We start from the raw sequence: 19,107 nt of genomic DNA, 5'->3' as shown, positions 1-19,107 counted from the left end.
AATTTTGGCCTATTCCTCCTGACAGAGCTGGTGTAACTGAGTCAGGTTTGTAGGCCTCCTTGCTCTCACACACTTTTCAGTTCTGCCCACAAATTTTCTATAGGATTGAGTTCAGGGCTTTGTGATGGCCACTCCAATACCTTGACTTTGTTGTCCTTAAGCCATTTTGCCACAACTTTGGAAGTATGCTTGGGCTCATTGTCCATTTGAAGACCAATTTGCGACCAAGCTTTAACTTCCTGACTGATGTCTTGAGATGTTGCTTCAATATATCCACCTAATTGTCCTCCTCATGATGCCATCTATTTTAAGACGTGCACCAGTCCCTCCTGCAGCAAAGCACCCCCACAACATGATGCTGCCACCCCCATGCTTCACGGTTGGGATGGTGTTCTTCGCTTGCAAGCCTCCCCCTTTTTCCTCCAAACATGACGATGGTCATTATGGCCAAACAGTTCTATTTTTGTTTCATCAGATCAGAGGACATTTCTCCAAAAAGTACGATCTTTGTTCCCATGTGCAGTTGCAAACCGTAATCTGTCTTTTTTATGGCCGTTTTGGAGCAAAGGCTTCTTCCTTGCTGAGCGGCCTTTCAGGTTATGTCGATAAAGGACTCATTTTACTGTGGCTATAGATACTTTTGGACCTGTTTCCTCCAGCATCTTCACAAGGTCCTTTGCTGTTGTTCTGGGATTGATTTGCACTTTTCGCACCAAAGTACGTTCATCTCTAGGAGACAGAAGGTGTCTCCTTCCTGAGCGGTATGACGGCTGCGTGGTCCCATGGTGTTTATACTTGCGTACTATTGTTTGTACAGATGAACGTGGTACCTTCAGGCGTTTGGAAATTGCTCCCAAGGATGAACCAGACTTGTGGAGGTCTACACATTTTTTTCTGGGGTCTTGGATGATTTCTTTTGATTTTCCCATGATGTCAAACAAAGAGGTACTGAGTTTGAAGGTAGGCCTTGAAATACATCCACAGGTACACCTCCAATTGACTCAAATTATGTAAATTAGCCTATCAGAAGCTTCTAAAGCTATGACATCATTTTCTGGAATTTTCAAAGCTGTTTAAAGGCATAGTCAACTTAGTGTATGCAAACTTCTGACCCACTGGAATTGTGATACAGTGAATTATAAGTGAAATAATCTGTCTGTAAACAATTATTGGAAAAATGACTTGTGTCATGCACAAAGTAGATGTCCTAACCGACTTGCCAAAATGATAGTTTGTTAACAAGAAATGTGTGGAGTGGTTGAAAAATGAGTTTGAATTACTGCAACCTAAGTGTATGTAAACTTCCGACTTCAACTGTAGATGCGGTCTGGCTGAGATCATATTCAGACAAAATATCAACATTAAACATGCAGGAGGTATAAGCTAAAAGGAAACTTAAATCCCAGTCACCCAGCCACTAAAGCGCTCAAGCCTAACAGTAGGTGTTGAAGTGAATATTCTGTGTAGGGCTTTAGTGGTGGCAGTCAGAGAGAGGTCCACTCCTTCAGCCTCTCTGTCCTCTTGTGTTCAGATGCGTGGCTCTGTTAGCAGGCAAGCCTATAGCTCTACCATTCCCACCATCACCGTAACCAAGCACCAGTCAGTAAGTAAACATCCTGTCCCATTGCATTATGGGCCAGAGTAGATCCACAGACACCCTAACAGACCCAGTACTAACCGCCCTGCTCCTGTCTTTGCCCTAGCCCACCCCCTCTACTCCTCAAACCCCCTATCCCTTATGAAATATCCTCTGAACTGTAGCCGTGCCGTGAAGTGTACTGTGTACAGCCTCCGTGAAAAATGTGAGTTTTTGAACACACAAAAACTTCACATTCACGTTTTCCCTTTTTATGTGAGTGTGGATTTGTATTTGTATACAAATGTGTCTTTGCCCTTGGTTTTTCTTGTTGTTGTAGTGGTTGGCTAAAGTTGGAAGCGTTTGCAGTGTGACCAGCTGGGGTGTAGGTTGGTCAGCGTCTCTTTATGATGCTCTGAGTGTGAAGAGGAAAGCTGGACAGGCATGCTGTTGCTGGATAGGGTGTAGTTATCACAAACTGTATACGCTTCCTGAGTTTCATATCTGAAGGAAGTGGAAGTGCACACTGAACACACAATGAGATGTTTCGCTATATACTGAAGAGGTGTGTGCAACCACAAAGCCTTGTTATTGTCTCAGTGTGGTTTTTGTGAGTAAGTCAAGAAGCATGTTGTCAGTGGTCATGATACTTTAGCAGCCAAGCCAGAAGCATGGTTCTATGGGTGAATGGCTTCATTTCCCTTGAGTTTAACAGATCTCTCTAATGTCCCTCATCCTGCCTTTTCTCTTTACCTCCCATTCACTCCATCCATTCCCCCTCCTTTCCTCCCCCATAATAGGACCTGTCCTCCCAGCAATGTCTGCAGCCTTCTAAGATTCATGTGCTGATCCTGGTGTTACATGGGGGCAACATCCTGGACACGGGCGGAGGGGACCAGACCAGTAAGCAAGGCGACATCAACACTATCAGCACGGCCTTTGACGCAGTGATGCGCGTGCACTATCCCACTGCGCTGGGCCGCATCGCCATCCGTCTGGTTCCCTGTCCCGCCATCTGCGCTGAGGCCTTCTCCCTGGTGACCAAGTGAGGGACACACACACACTACACAACCGTAGATATTGTGTACACAACCTACTACTATTACTAACCTTCCCCTGTGTGTATATCCCTGGCTTCAGTCTCAGCCCATACAGTTATGATGAGAGCTGTCTGTCTAGCAGTCAGGACCACATCCCCCTGGCTGCCCTGCCTCTCCTGGCCACCTCCGCCCCCCAGTACCAGGAGGCTGTGGCCACCGTCATCATGAGAGCCAACCAGGTGTACAATGACTTCATCAAGTCCCTGAACGGGGCAACCTTCTCTGGCCAGGTGAGGAGCTGCTACTGGCCTGTCAGCCTCTCCGTTATTACGGGCCTGTCAGCCTCTCCGTCACTACGGGCCTGTCAGCCTCTCCGTCGATACGGGCCTGTCAGCCTCTCCGTCGATACGGGCCTGTCAGCCTCTCCGTCGATACGGGCCTGTCAGCCTCTCCGTCGATACGGGCCTGTCAGCCTCTCCGTCGATACGGGCCTGTCAGCCTCTCCGTCGATACGGGCCTGTCAGCCTCTCCGTCGATACGGGCCTGTCAGCCTCTCCGTTATTACGGGCCTGTCAGCCTCTCCGTCGATACGGGCCTGTCAGCCTCTCCGTTACTACGGGCCTGTCAGCCTCTCCGTCGATACGGGCCTGTCAGCCTCTCCGTCGATACGGGCCTGTCAGCCTCTCCGTCGACACGGGCCTGTCAGCCTCTCCGTCGACACGGGCCTGTCAGCCTCTCCGTTACTACGGGCCTGTCAGCCTCTCCGTTACTACGGGCCTGTCAGCCTCTCCGTTACTACGGGCCTGTCAGCCTCTCCGTCGACACGGGCCTGTCAGCCTCTCCGTCGACACGGGCCTGTCAGCCTCTCCGTCGACACGGGCCTGTCAGCCTCTCCGTCGACACGGGCCTGTCAGCCTCTCCGTCGACACGGGCCTGTCAGCCTCTCCGTCGACACGGGCCTGTCAGCCTCTCCGTCGACACGGGCCTGTCAGCCTCTCCGTCGACACGGGCCTGTCAGCCTCTCCGTCGACACGGGCCTGTCAGCCTCTCCGTTACTACGGGCCTGTCAGCCTCTCCGTCGACACGGGCCTGTCAGCTTCTCCGTCGACACGGGCCTGTCAGCCTCTCCGTCGACACGGGCCTGTCAGCCTCTCCGTCGATACGGGCCTGTCAGCCTCTCCGTCGATACGGGCCTGTCAGCCTCTCCGTCGATACGGGCCTGTCAGCCTCTCCGTCGATACGGGCCTGTCAGCCTCTCCGTCGATACGGGCCTGTCAGCCTCTCCGTCGATACGGGCCTGTCAGCCTCTCCGTCGATACGGGCCTGTCAGCCTCTCCGTCGATACGGGCCTGTCAGCCTCTCCGTCGATACGGGCCTGTCAGCCTCTCCGTTACTACGGGCCTGTCAGCCTCTCCGTCGATACGGGCCTGTCAGCCTCTCCGTCGATACGGGCCTGTCAGCCTCTCCGTCGACACGGGCCTGTCAGCCTCTCCGTCGACACGGGCCTGTCAGCCTCTCCGTTACTACGGGCCTGTCAGCCTCTCCGTTAATACGGGCCTGTCAGCCTCTCCGTTACTACGGGCCTGTCAGCCTCTCCGTCGACAAGGGCCTGTCAGCCTCTCCGTCGACACGGGCCTGTCAGCCTCTCCGTCGACACGGGCCTGTCAGCCTCTCCGTCGACACGGGCCTGTCAGCCTCTCCGTCGACACGGGCCTGTCAGCCTCTCCGTCGACACGGGCCTGTCAGCCTCTCCGTCGACACGGGCCTGTCAGCCTCTCCGTCGACACGGGCCTGTCAGCCTCTCGTCGACACGGGCCTGTCAGCCTCTCCGTCGACACGGGCCTGTCAGCCTCTCCGTCGACACGGGCCTGTCAGCTTCTCCGTCGACACGGGCCTGTCAGCCTCTCCGTCGACACGGGCCTGTCAGCCTCTCCGTCGACACGGGCCTGGCCTGCTCTTTATTTGGAGCTCTAAAATGGCAAGAGCATGTTTCCAAGAGGAGATTTCTTCTGAAAAACATCATTTGGATTTGAATCCTTTCAACACCAAATGAATTATGTGGGTGTTTTCGGTTTCTGAATTATGTGGGTGTTTTCTGTTTCTTTTAAGTAAGAAAAATGACACTAGCATTCAATATTTGTCGCAAGTTGAATTTAGTATACATTTTTCGAACAAATTGTCAGATGCTCACATCATTTGACAGATTATTTTTACTTGTGTGCGCCTGCAAATGTGTGTTTGATTATGTGGTTATTACAGCTGATTATTTTAAAAGGGGTTGGAAGCCTTTATCTGCATCCTGTTTGATATCTAATGACCTGATCTGTTTTAGTAAATTGACCTGTGACCTCTGTGTAGGTGTGCCTGATTGGGGACTGTGTGGGAGGGATCCTGGGGTTTGACGCATTGTGCAGCAGCAACCAAACTATTGGTGACAGCCAGAACAGCAGCCGCAGGGGCAGTGTAATCAGCGTACAGGTAAGACCTAAACCTCGAAGCTTATTTACTCTCTCTGTTCCTAAGCTTTACATCGTTACCCATACTCCAAATCACAGACACTCACTCACCTAGTAGCTCGAAATAAAAGTTACAACACTCTACTATTTCACCACCACATTTCTCTGCTGAGAAGGACACTTATCCAGCTCCCAACCTAGATCTGGTGCCGTTTGCATGTCAGTCAAGTTCAGCATACATTCCCCAACATCTGCCCCCCCATCCCTCCCTGCAGGATCAGGACCTCCTCTCCCCAGGCATCATCATAAACAGTGGGCACGGCTCTGCCTCTCCCACCCTGGAGGGCAGCCGCCACCTGAGCCTCAGCAACGTCGACATCCCCCGCTCAGGAGGACCAGACGACTCCAAGAGACAGCAGCCGCGCAAAAGGAGCGACTCCTCCACATACGAGCTGGACACCATCAAACACCACCAGGCCTTCCTGACCAGGTGTGACAGGATCTATATTACTACAGTTACATTCCATCATTGATGTAGCTGATGGATAATAGTTACTGTCACTGTACTGAGAAGGGTATGGCTATGCATGTGATATTGTTGAGTCATGGGTTGCTGTAATCTTTTACCTACATTGATCTCTGTCTTACACATTCACATGTATACACAGAACACAGTATGTGCTTCCCTCCTTCTGACTCTGGCTGTTTGTCTATTGTTGTCCCCTCAGCCTCCACTCCAGTGTCCTGCAGACCGACCCGTGCTCCCGCAGGTCCAGCAGCAGCACCTTCCAGGATGCAGGCTGTCTGGGGAAGTTTGACTTTGAGGTGGCAGACTTCTTCCTCTTCGGCTCTCCTCTGGGCCTTGTCCTCGCCCTGAGGAAGACTGTCATTCCTGTGCTGGATGGTAATCCCACCTAAACAGAGGGGGAAATGAATAAAGTGCTTTAAAAATGTGTTATTTTAATATGTGAACATTTTTGTTCTATGAATCAGGTAGTGAGAACCAAGGAGGTACTGTGGGGTCTTATCTCCTTGAAACCCCCTTCTCCTTCTTTTATGCCTGTCAACACCTGTCTCCCCTTAGTGGCCCAGCTGCGCCCAGCTTGCCAGCAGGTCTACAACCTGTTCCATCCAGCCGACCCCTCGGCCTCGCGCCTGGAGCCCCTCCTGGAGAAGAAGTTCCACCTCCTGCCCCCCTTCAATGTTCCCCGCTACACACGCTTCCCCCTGGGGGACGGCAACTCCGCTCTACTGGGTGAGCACACTGGAATGAGAGCTGGAAGAGTTCACTCAGACACACACACTCACACACACGCCAGTACCTGTATGAGCATATGTCTGTTGTGGAAATGTATGCCAACAAAAAATGTACTCATTTGTTACATTCATTGGTTATATAGCCCTTGTTTTGCTTAACCATTGGGGACACTGTGTGATGTAGCAGAGTGTGTAGAAACTGACGTGATGGATTATGTTGTTTGTTTTCTGACTTCTTTCCCACACGTGCAGGGAATGTCTCCGATACCTATTGCCAGTGGTCTGTTGATTGCTATAGAGCGAGACACCGAAAATAGCTTCAAGTTGAGAAAAATGAAGAACAAAAATGGTCGAACTCTATGCAGTGCATTCAGAAAGTATTCAGACCCCTTCCCTTTTACGTTACATTTTTATTCTAAAATGGTGAGAAGGGCCTTGGTCAGGGAGGTGACCAAGAACCCAAGAGCTCTAGATTTCCTCTGTGGAGATGAGAGTACCTTCCAGAAGGACAACCATCTCTGCAACACTCCACCAATCAGGCCTTTATGGTAGAGTGGCCACTCCTCAGTTAAAGGCACACAAAACCCCGATTGGAGTTTTCCAAAAGGCACCTAAAGGGGTCTCAGACCATGAGAAACAAGATTCTCTGGTCTGATAAAACCAAGATTGAACTCTTTGGCCTGAATACCAAGCGTTAACGTCTGGAGGAAACCTGGCACCATCCCCACTGTGATGCATGGTGGTGACAGCATCATGCTGTGGGGATGTTTTTCAGCGGCAGGGACTGGGAGACTAGTCTGGGTCGAGGGAACGATGAACAGAGTAAAGTACAGAGAGAGAGAACCTGCTCCAAAGCGCTCAGGACCTTAGACTGGGGTGAAGGTTCACCTTCCAACAGGACAACAACCCTAAGCACACAGCCAAGACAACGCAGGAGTGGCTTTGGGACAAGTCTCTGCATGTCCTTTAGTGGCCCAGCCAGAGCCCAGACTTGAACCCGATCGAACATCTCTGGAGAGACCTGAAAATAGCTGTGCAGCGACGCTCACCATCCAACCTGACAGAGCTTGAAAGGAACTGCAGAGAAGAATGGGAGAAACTCCCAAAATACAATTTTATTTGTTACATGCGCCGAATACAACAGGTGAAATGCTTACTTACAAGCCCTTAACCAACAATGCAGTTTTAAGAAAATACAAAAATAAATAAAAATAAACAAAGTAAGAGATAAGAAATAATTAAAGAGTAGCAGTAAAATAACAATAGCAGGGCTATATACAGGGGGTACCGGTACAGAGTCAATGTGCGGGGGCACCGGTGTCGAGGTAATTGAGGTAATATGTACATGTAGGTGGAGTTATTAAAGTGATTATGCATAGATAATAACAGAGAGTAGCAGCAGTATTCCCGGGGGGAGGCACAATGCAAATAGTCTGGGTAGCCATTTGATTAGCTGTTCAGGAGTCTTATAGTCAAATCTTTTCAGTCTCCTGTGGGAGAATAGGTTTTGTCGTGTCCTCTTCAATACTGTCTTGGTGTGCTTGAACCATGTTAGTTTGTTGGTGATGTGTTCACCAATGAACTTGAAGCTCTCAACCTGCTCCACTACAGCCCCGTCGATGAGAATGGGGGCGTGCTCAGTCCTCCTTTTCCTGTAGTCCACAATCATCTCCTTTGTCTTGATAAAGCTGTGCAAAGCTTGTCTAATCACTGCCAAAGGTGCTTCAACAAAGTACAGAGTAAAGGGTCTGAATACTTATGTAAATGTGATATATCAGTATTTTATTTTTAATAAATTTGCAAAACTTTCAAAAAAACATTTATCATTATGGGGTATTGTGTGTAGAGTGATGAGGGGAAAAAACGATTTAATCAATTTTATAATACGGCTGTAACGTAACAAAATGTGGAAAAACTCAAGGGATCTGAATACTTTCCAAATGCACTGTATACTGTATATGGCTTTGGTTAGAACCAACAGAGCCTGAATTAGAATCCAAGAACAGCATCATCCTGCTCCCCTTAGCTCTACTACAACCTGTTGTTGCCTTAGTTACTTATACTGCAGTATTTCCTGTAGCTCTAAGGGCTTGACTCACAATTCCTGTTTCACATTTCTGTTCTTGTTATTGCTTCATGTTTTCTGTGTCTTCATTGTCTTCCTTTCCCCTCTCTCGACCTCCTACCCCCATCTCTGCAAAAACCTACCCCCTTACCCTGAAAACTCTGACCCCTACCCTCTGATCCCCCACCTCCCCCTTTAGTGGAGACAGTCCAGAGCAACCCTCAGCTCCTGCTCGATAGTGGGACCCCCCTCTCTTTCCGCTGTCAGGAATCTATCAGCGAGACCTGCATCCCTGTGCCCGTGCTAAACTGGCAGGAGGGCTCCCTCAAGGCCACACCTGCTGTTCTAGAGTGTGTGTAGCCTCTCCTCTTCACTTGCATCCCCCCGATGTCTCTCACTCTGTGTCGTACATGTCTTTTTGTGTTAGTTGCACCCTCTTTCCACAATGACTTTGTCTGTGTGTGTATGTTTTCACACCCTTACCAATACTGGTGCATTAGAATGCTTTGGGAATGTTACCCCAGTCAAGAGTTGGGGTCACATTACTGGCTGTTCCAGGTCAATCATGTCCTATATGAGCCCTCGTTCTGTAGGATTCAGTCCATTGCCTTTATTATAGCTCATTAGCATGGCCCTCAGAATCTCTAAACAATCAGGTGATTTTGCTCATCAAAATGCAATAGTCATTATTGTTGGCATTTTTATGATTTACAGAGACCGCAAGGGGTTCCACAGTGAATGAAACCTTGACCTGGAAGAGTCTGTCCTTGTTTTGCTGTGTTTTGCTATTGCCATAAATGATTTATGTCCTTTGTAATGGTATGTAAATAGCGTGCCACTTCCTGCACTCATTGTTGTGATGTGGTTTCTTTGCTGCTGCAGCATCTCCTCAACATCAAATACAAGAGTTGGGGATTGTGATTAAGGTGGTAGGCAAAGGTCTCCATATAAACCATAACACTGTGACTAGAGAACTGTCTTCTGGTAGATTTTGCCAAATCTGAGGCTTGGAAGCTAAACTGACTGTGTTGCTCAGATGTCTGCTTGAATCATGGAACCCTGCCCCTTGCATTGTAATTGTGTATCCTTGTGTTTTTCTGCTTGTGATGGTGGTGAATATAGTATCTCCTGACTTTTTTGTTACAACAACATGTTGATTAGCTTCACATACTAAATGAGACTGTTACCACTTTAGTAATACATGGTAATAATAATCCAGCTAATCATTTGACAGATATTAAAAACTTTGAGGCATAGTGCTGTGACAACCAATGGAGTAACATCTCACTTTTAACATGCTGTTGTATGAATCAGTCCACTATCTGATCACTCACTGATTGTCCAGGAAATCTGACTTTGGCACCTGCTTGTTTCTGAAACCATGGTGCGGTCCATCACATTTCTTGGTTGCAACCCCCTCCTTCTCATCCTGTTCCCTCGCTGTTCATCCTCCTCTTGTCTTGTCTATGTCTAATGGGATCTCCTTGTTTCGACTCAATAGCGGATGTTGTTCAGTCTCATGGTGGTGTCTTCATGGACAGTTCGTACCCCTCCTCCCCCGTTACAGGCCCCCACTGCCGGGGCCTGCGCAGGGCCAGTGAGGTCAGCATTGCCAGCCAGGTTTCAGGAATGGCAGACAGTTACACTGCCACCAACATAGCCAACAGTAAGTGTTCTCATTACCACAAGTATCTCTCTCTCTCAACTCCTCTTTCAGTCAATCTCTTCTCTCTCCTTAGTTCGACCCCCTCTTTTCTTTTCTGTCCTGTTCTATCTTCCTCTTCCTACTCCACCGCACTCCTTCAATCTCCTCTTAACCTTTTCTCTCTCGCTCATTCTAACCGTCCTTACTCAGACTGCCCACATCACTCAGTGCACCGGATGCCGAGCGGCTCTGTAGGGACCCAGTTGTGCCTGCATTCACGGAATAACCACACAGTTACCTGCTAGCTAGCTCCAACACATTATGACAGCTGTGATGGATTGCACTGCTCTAAGCCCCTTCATCATAGAGGGAGCAAACAGTGGACGTTATCCATTGTTCAAATACAATGTGCTAGAAGATTATCACTCTACTACTAAAGAAACCAAAGCTCACCTCCTTTCACTGCGTGTCTGTCTTACTCTGACCCATTGTTTGAATATAAATGCAAAGGCTGCGTTCTGCATTTATTTAATGTTTGCCATGCATGTAGAGAGCCGTTTAGCTGAATCATTCCTGCATTGTTCGCTCCCTGTCGCACTGTCTGCCAAGGTGACCAAGCTTCTGTTGTGTTTGATGTAAAGATTTTCTCCCAAAGTAACGGATATGTCCTATATAAGGCCTAATAACACCTACAGAAGTATCACATGGCTTTCAAAACATTTACTAACAATGTACTCAGGAAGTTGCAGTAGTGCATTGATGAGATCATTTCTAGTTCATGGTTATTGGAAGAAATGCCATGGGAAAAAAATGTCAGGAATACAACAAAACTGAGAGTGCACAATATGTTGTGAAAAAAAAGTATGAAAATGAGTTTTGTTGAATATATAATTATAACCTTCTTTTTTTCAGTTCATCTGAGGACCAATCGGAAACTCAATTGAATATTTTGTTTTGAAGACATTTTCAGGTTGTGAATGCAGCTGGTAGCAAAAGTACTTCACATGTATGTTTGTAAACTGGAATTAACTGCATTATACTGTATGACACCAATTTCCTTTGTCATTATCCATCAATAATTTTCACCTGGTTTCTTTCTTTTTGTTTTGTTTCCCATAGCACAACCATGCCAAACTAACCAAACCAAAAAACTCAGCCTTTTGTCCCAAATCGCCCTGACATCACAAACCAAATTCTCCCTGAGAAGCCCCCCTAAATCCCATAGAAAAGAAAGGACTGATCCAGTCCGAGGATCTACTGACACAGACAACGGGCCACAACCAGACCCAGAGGCAGACTCAGACGCTAACAGAGGTGTAAGCCCCTGTGGCTCTGGTCAGTTAGAGAGACATCTGTCAACTGGCCTGGATTATACCATATATGACCTGGTCTCCCTGGACTCCCAGGCTGAGGTGGATCAAGGTATTCTTCTAAGAGACTGGACCCTATCAACTCTGTACCAAAGCCAGGCTGAGGCTACTACTGACTCCTATCCTCCCCCTCTTTAAATCCTCATTTATTGTGCAAACAATCTCTTTTCAATCTCTTGTCTACCCTAGACTTCTCCCAGCTTGACTCACTCTCCCTCTCTGTTTCTATGATGAACTCTGCTCAGAAAGGACTGACCCCAACCCTCTTCCCTGGTGGAATATGTCTATTGTATACAATAGTCCCAAACAACTTTACACTTTAAAAGTGTAACATACCCATCATCCAAATGATATAGCGGGAAGGCTACTGGCCCAATTTGCCAGTCTCTGCCTCACAGTTAACACCATTGAACATAGGTGAGTTTATGAGCAGTCCACCACCAACAAAACGGAAGATATCTTTACAAAACCATCACACAATTTTACCACTGCCATGTGGTGGAGCCCTATGGACACTGTAACAGATACAGTTCAATAGAGTGAAACAATAACAAAATGTTATTTGATATTTTTGTCCCAGCCTGTTCTGGAGGCAAATATTAATTGATCAGTGACAGTCCCAGTGTGAATCCACTTGTTCACTTTTATTTGGTGTCTTTTTAATCCCATCTCCCCTTTTCTTCATGTTTCATATACTAATACAAATAACTACGCCGCTTTAACATTGACTCATGTTTCTTGTACTAACTTTAACAATATAAGTATTGCATAAACATTATCTTCCCTCCTATATTTGTTTCAAAGCTTTGTCAGCTGGGAGTAACACTCTTCAACTCCTGTCTTACTTCCCTTCTAGCTGAGGAACTGCTGTGGACTATCTGGGCTTTGATAGTGGTTTATGATTGAATGCAGTCTTCCTTCAAACGGTTAATGTTTTAACCTTTCCAGGGGTGTGTATTGGGATGTTTTTGCCCCTCTGCCCCCATGCCACCCCACCCTTACCCATGTACCCCCTCTCACCGTGCAGTCGCAGCCCGTTGGTGGGGAACCAAGCGTATGGACTTTGCCTTGTACTGCCCTGATGCCCTGACAGCCTTCCCCACGGTGGCACTACCGCACCTCTTCCATGCATCCTACTGGGAGTCCACTGATGTCGTGTCCTTCCTGCTGCGACAGGTAAGCTCACCCCCCAAACATCCATGGCCTGTGCTTCTCGCCCCCTTTACACTAGTGTAGGCATGGTGAGTAGGTATGGGGTCATCTATATGTTTCTTTTAGGTGATGAGGCATGAAAACTCCAGCATACTGGAGCTGGATGGTAAGGAGGTGTCAGAGTTCACTCCATCCAAACCTCGGGAGAAGTGGCTCAGGAAGAGAACCCACGTCAAGATCAGGGTACGGTCTGGTCCAATTAGAACAGTGTTGATCACAGATATTCATTCTATAGGCTAACACTGTAATTGTCTCAATCTATTCATGAGTCTGTGTCTTTGACAGAATGTGACAGCCAATCATCGTGTGAATGATGCAGTGTTCACAGAAGATGGGCAGCAGATCGTGACTGGCCGCTTCATGTACGGACCTCTGGACATGGTCACATTGACAGGGGAGAAGGTGGGCCCTCTCTCTCGCTCTCTCTCTCTCAGCAATCATTATTTTTATTTATCATTACAACAATGAAAACAGTATGTGTCTAACTTATAAAGGCCTATATACAAATATATCCCTAATCCCAAATATATGTACTAATCCCTCAATCCATGAGTCATGTCTGTATTTGTTTTCAATCCAACACACAGCACATGTATGTGCAAATCCTATGTGTTTGTGTTCATAGTGGTCGTATATCTCTATGTTTACAGGTGGACATCCACATCATGACCCAGCCCCCATCTGGAGACTGGGTGTACTTTGACACGGAGCTGACCAACAGCAGCGGCCGCGTGTCCTTCATCATCCCAGAGAGCAAACGGCTGGGAGTTGGTGTCTATCCGGTCAAACTGGTGGTCAGGTGAGACTGGGAGTTGGTGTCTATCCGGTCAAACTGGTGGTCAGGTGAGACTGGGGGTTGGTGTCTATCCGGTCAAACTGGTGGTCAGGTGAGACTGGGGGTTGGTGTCTATCCGGTCAAACTGGTGGTCAGGTGAGACTGGGGGTTGGTGTCTATCTGGTCAAACTGGTGGTCAGGTGAGACTGGGGGTTGGTGTCTATCCGGTCAAACTGGTGGTCAGGTGAGACTGGGGGTTGGTGTCTATCCGGTCAAACTGGTGGTCAGGTGAGACTGGGGGTTGGTGTCTATCCGGTCAAACTGGTGGTCAGGTGAGACTGGGGGTTGGTGTCTATCTGGTCAAACTGGTGGTCAGGTGAGACTGGGGGTTGGTGTCTATCCGGTCAAACTGGTGGTCAGGTGAGACTGGAGGTTGGTGTCTATCTGGTCAAACTGGTGGTCAGGTGAGACTGGGGGTTGGTGTCTATCCGGTCAAACTGGTGGTCAGGTGAGACTGGGGGTTGGTGTCTATCCGGTCAAACTGGTGGTCAGGTGAGACTGGGGGTTGGTGTCTATCTGGTCAAACTGGTGGTCAGGTGAGACTGGGGGTTGGTGTCTATCCGGTCAAACTGGTGGTCAGGTGAGACTGGGGGTTGGTGTCTATCCGGTCAAACTGGTGGTCAGGTGAGACTGGGGGTTGGTGTCTATCCGGTCAAACTGGTGGTCAGGTGAGACTGGGAGTTGGTGTCTATCCGGTCAAACTGGTGGTCAGGTGAGACTGGGGGTTGGTGTCTATCTGGTCAAACTGGTGGTCAGGTGAGACTGGGAGTTGGTGTCTATCCGGTCAAACTGGTGGTCAGGTGAGACTGGGGGTTGGTGTCTATCTGGTCAAACTGGTGGTCAGGTGAGACTGGGGGTTGGTGTCTATCCGGTCAAACTGGTGGTCAGGTGAGACTGGGGGTTGGTGTCTATCTGGTCAAACTGGTGGTCAGGTGAGACTGGGGGTTGGTGTCTATCCGGTCAAACTGGTGGTCAGGTGAGACTGGGGGTTGGTGTCTATCCGGTCAAACTGGTGGTCAGGTGAGACTGGCATCTATGGCACGCTCTTGTATGGCCTCTTTCAGCCAATCCAGTCCTGAGGCCTGATAAGTGGTGACCTCGCTTTTACATTTCTCTGATATCTTTTTTTATTCTGTTTCTTAATTTCTTTCCATTTGTATCCATCTTTCCTCCTCCATCATTCAATTATTTTGTCTCCCATCACTGCCAGGGGGGACCACACATTTGCAGACAGCTACCTGACAGTGCTTCCCCGTGGGACAGAGTTTGTGGTGTTCAGTATAGACGGCTCATTTGCTGCCAGTGTGTCCATCATGGGGAGCGACCCCAAAGTGCGCGCCGGAGCAGTCGACGTGGTCAGGTAATATGCACCTGTCATCACTAGGTGGATAGTCATAACCACCAAAATGATTGATCTGTTTTTGTTTCTATAACCCATTGTATTGCACTCTCTCCACTCTTTCTTATACTGTTTGATTTGTTTCCAGGCACTGGCAGGACCTGGGCTATCTGATCGTCTATGTGACAGGGCGTCCAGACATGCAGAAGCAGAGAGTGGTGGCCTGGCTGTCTCAGCATAACTTTCCCCATGGCATCGTCTCCTTCTGTGACGGCCTGGTCCACGACCCACTCAGACACAAGGCCAACTTCCTCAAGTCACTCATGGAGGTCAGGATGGGAGTGGGGGTTGGGGTTGGGTGGTGGGTTTCTGGAGGGGACTGAAGGTGGGTAACAGGCTGGGGTAGGTTCAAAAGTAGTTGAGGGCTAAGGGGAATGGTGCAAAATGCATGATGGGGGACAATGAAGGGTGAAGAGATGATTGAGGAGATGGGGCAAACAAAAAGATGAGAGATTTAAGAAAATAAGTTGTCTTGGTCAGAATTTATAGATGACACTTAATTTGCTGGTTCCACAGGCTCACATGAAGATCTTTGCTGGCTACGGTTCTACCAAAGACATTTCCGTCTACACCTCCATCGGCCTCTCTCCCTCCCAGATCTACATCATTGGCCGACCCTCCAAGAAGATGCAAGCTCAGTGCCAGGTACGATACACATGCACTTCTGACATTTGAGTTTAGTCCTGGTCCTGTAGTTTACTATATGCAGCACACCATTACATTTTATGACTGTCTCTTTCCCCTGCCTGTCCCAACAGTTCATTACTGAGGGCTATGCGACCCACCTCTCTCAGCTGGAGTACAACCAGCGCTCCCGGCCACCAAAGACCAGCAGTGCCCGCATGGTCCTACGGAAAGGCAGCTTTGGTCTGGGTGCAAAAAGCGACTTTCTGCGGAAGCGGAACCACCTGCTGCGCACCATTTCCGCCCAGCCGACCACCAGCTCGTCCACCGGCAGCGGCCACAGCAGACCAGAGCGCACACAGAGCCAGTCAGACAGCCACAGCCACAGCCAGCACGGCCCGGGACCAGCCCAGCGCAGCATGAGCATGGCAGCAGGCTGCTGGGGCCGCAGTGGCAGCACCAAGCTGGAACCTGGGATTTTCAACCCAAAGTAGGGTTAGAGAGGTAGATAAGAGAGGGAGGATAAGGAGAGTGTGTAAAGTTAGAGAAGAAGAGGATGAAATTGAGAAAGGAGGGAAAGCCTGTAAAATAATTAAATAAATTAAGATGACAAGTCATTTCAAGATGGGAGAGAGATGCTGAACATAGGCTTTCAAGGCTCTAAATATAGAGACAGGAAGTAGAATGAGAGAATACAGCATTGAAAACCTTAGGTGCTACGAATCAGTCTTTGTAAAGCGACACCATCAATATACCTGAATCAACAAAAATCTACGGTCAGAGGCTCTTTTTACTTCAGACAGTGATACAATGGAGAAAAGCCTTTTTAAGAAGCATCTTATTTAAGCAAGGAACATGCATGCACAACACACAAACCATTGGCCAACAATAGCAAGAGACTCCTAAAGAAAAAGTTGCATATTGTTTTAGTGTTTATTTATCAATGTCTGTAATATCACATCAATATACATAGTGTATGTCCTGGACTGGGGCTTCGGAGTGGAGCTGATTCCATTCTGTGGTAATTCAGCGCCCCCATGCTGCAGGTTTGGGTTAAGTCCTGATAGATCAATGTCCCCCATCTTCCACCCTGGGTTATACAGGTGTGTTTTATCCTCCTTGTACCATGGCAGTCTACAGTCTCCATAACCACACAAATACAGCCAATATAGAATCATGACATTTCTAGAGCAGCTGCAATACTCCCAAGGTTGTGTACCAATTGCTCTTTGGTTACAGTTGAGAACCCAATTATTGTCTGTGCTATCATACAGAACATGTTACATTAGCTATAGGCCACTGCAATCATTGCCTACACAACAGGTATATTTATAGATATCACTTTCAGGGCAAACTTGTATTACTGTAAGGTGATGTGCCAAAGTAGGCCGTATGAAATTGTATACTATATGTGAAGGGATAAGCTGAATCCAAGATGTCCTTTGAGACGGGCTGAAACTGCTCTGTGGACCTCGTTTGGGATGATTGATTGTATAGTTGAAGATGATCAAGGCTTGTCTATAGTATTGTATGTTGAGCTGGGGTCAGGTCTACCAAGGGGCCATTATCTTGTATCCTCTTCACACTGAGGAGATACACAATCACATTCAGGATACACTTTTTCATTCTTTTTAGATAGATATAAATGTATATATACTTTTTTTTGTGAACTTAAGTGTTTTAGTTCTGTTAACTACGTAGTGTTTCATTTTCTAGGTTGTTTTCTCAAGCAATCATCCGCAGCAGCCAATACACAGCAGAGGTATTTGCCTTGCACAGTATTGTATTTCTACCAGATTGACTGATCATGCAAATCACAAGACTAGTATTAATGTATCTGCTATTATTACAGTGCATTCGGAAACTATTCAGACCCCTTGACTTTTGCCACATTTTGTTACGTTGTTATTCTAAAATGGATAAAATTACATATTTTCCTCATCAATCTACACACAATACCCCATAATGACAAAGTGAAAACCGGTTTTTATAAATGTATGCAAATGTAAATAATAAATAAAATGTAAAGGACATAAGTATTCAGACCCTTTGCTATCAGCTCAGGTGCATCCTTTTTCCATTGATCATCCTTGAGATGTTTCTACAACTTGATTGGAGTCCACCTGTAAATTCAATTGATTGGACATGATTTGGTAAGGCACATATCCCCACAGTTCCCACAGTTGACAGTGCATGGCAGAGCAAAAAACAAGCCATGACGTCGAAGGAATTGTCTGTAGAGCTCCGAGATAGGATTGTGTCGAGGCACAGATCTGGGGAAGGGTACCAAAAAATGTCTGCAGCATTGACGGTTCCCAAGAACACAGAGGTCTCCATCATTCTTAAATGGAAGAAGTTTGGAACCACTAAGACACTTCCTAGAGCTGGCCGCCCGGCCAAACTGAGCAATCGAGGGAGAAGGGCCTTGGTCAAGGAGGTGAACAAGAACCCAATGGTCACTCTGACAGAGCTCCAGAATTCCTCTGTGGGGGTGGGAGAACCTTCTAGAAGGACAACCATCTCTGCAGCACTCCACCAATCAGGCCTTTATGGTAGAGTGGCCAGACGGAAGCCACTCCTCAGTAAAAAGCACAGGACCGCATGCTTGGAGTTTGACAAAAGGCACCTAAAGGACTCTCAGACCATGAGAAACAAGATTCTCTGGTCTGATGAAACCAAGATTGAACTCTTTGGCCTAAATGCCAAAGGTCACATCGGGAGGAATCCTGGCACCATCCCTACAGTGAAGAATGGTGGTGGCAGCATCATTCTATGGGGATGTTTTTCAGCGGCAGGGACTGGGAGACTAGTCAGGATCGAGGGAAAGATGAACGGAGCAAAGTACAGAGAGATCCTTGATGAAAACCTGCTCCACAGCGCACAGGACCTCAGATTGGGGTGAAGGTTAACCTTCCAACAGGACAACAACCCTAAGCACACAACCAAGACAACGCAGGAGTGGCATCGAGACACGTCTCTGAATGTCCTTGAGTGGCCCAGCCAAAGCCCGGACTTGAACCCGACCGAACATCTCTGGAGAGACTTGAAGATAGCTGTGCAGCAACGTTCCCTATCCAACCTGACAGAGCTTGAGAGGATCTGCAAAGAAGAATGGGAGAAACTCCCCAAATACAGGTGTGCCAAGCGTGTAGTGCCATACCCAAGAAGACTCAATGCTGTAATCGCTGCCAAAATATAAAATGTACAAGTATTCAGACCCTTTACTCAGTACTTTGTTAAAGCACTGAGTAAAGGGTCTGAATACTTGTACATTTTATATTTTGTTTTTTTATTTATAATACATTTGCACACACAACCTGTTTTTGCTTTGTCATTACGGGATATTGTGTGTAGATTGATGACGGGAAAATAACTATTTAATCAATTTTAGAAAAAGGCTGTAACATAATGTGTAAAAAGTCAAGGGGTCTGAATACTTTCCAAAAGCACAGTACAATATATTTAGAAAATATGAAATACAATCACTTCCTAAGCTGTAAATAAGGCATTGAATGATTATGCACATAGACAATACTATTGAGGTTCAATTGGGAGTCATATGTTGAAGCCTCCGATGAACAATTTGTAGATTGTAGATAATGTAAAAAATATGCTTTGGAAAGTAGGA

General features: G+C 47.4%; 1 protein-coding gene across 6 annotated transcripts in view; it reads left to right on the top strand.

Annotated features, from left to right (window-relative positions):
• Window positions 1-17,515, top strand: part of LOC106585272 (membrane-associated phosphatidylinositol transfer protein 2) — an 88,331-nt gene extending 70,816 nt beyond the window's left edge. For 2 of the 6 annotated variants that reach the window (XM_014171315.3, XM_045706653.2), the window contains 18 exons: window positions 1,532-1,603; window positions 2,377-2,621; window positions 2,717-2,906; window positions 4,975-5,094; window positions 5,348-5,562; window positions 5,801-5,976; window positions 6,157-6,327; window positions 8,594-8,746; window positions 9,896-10,060; window positions 11,159-11,461; window positions 12,437-12,585; window positions 12,688-12,804; window positions 12,907-13,023; window positions 13,272-13,420; window positions 14,667-14,816; window positions 14,944-15,124; window positions 15,372-15,500; window positions 15,614-17,515. In XM_014171315.3, coding sequence (XP_014026790.1) covers window positions 1,532-1,603; window positions 2,377-2,621; window positions 2,717-2,906; window positions 4,975-5,094; window positions 5,348-5,562; window positions 5,801-5,976; window positions 6,157-6,327; window positions 8,594-8,746; window positions 9,896-10,060; window positions 11,159-11,461; window positions 12,437-12,585; window positions 12,688-12,804; window positions 12,907-13,023; window positions 13,272-13,420; window positions 14,667-14,816; window positions 14,944-15,124; window positions 15,372-15,500; window positions 15,614-15,973 — 3,162 coding nt within the window. In that variant the 3' untranslated portion in view covers window positions 15,974-17,515. The remainder of the gene's footprint in view (window positions 1-1,531; window positions 1,604-2,376; window positions 2,622-2,716; window positions 2,907-4,974; window positions 5,095-5,347; window positions 5,563-5,800; window positions 5,977-6,156; window positions 6,328-8,593; window positions 8,747-9,895; window positions 10,061-11,158; window positions 11,462-12,436; window positions 12,586-12,687; window positions 12,805-12,906; window positions 13,024-13,271; window positions 13,421-14,666; window positions 14,817-14,943; window positions 15,125-15,371; window positions 15,501-15,613) is intronic. The other 4 variants (XM_082968550.1, XM_082968551.1, XM_014171322.3 and 1 more) reach the window with 4 other exon arrangements.
• Window positions 17,516-19,107: the final 1,592 nt, after the last annotated feature.

Source organism: Salmo salar, chromosome 24, assembly GCF_965601325.2.
Source record: "Salmo salar chromosome 24, fSalSal1, whole genome shotgun sequence".
NCBI lineage: Eukaryota > Metazoa > Chordata > Actinopteri > Salmoniformes > Salmonidae > Salmo > Salmo salar.
This window is presented reverse-complemented; position numbering and strand designations above follow the sequence as displayed.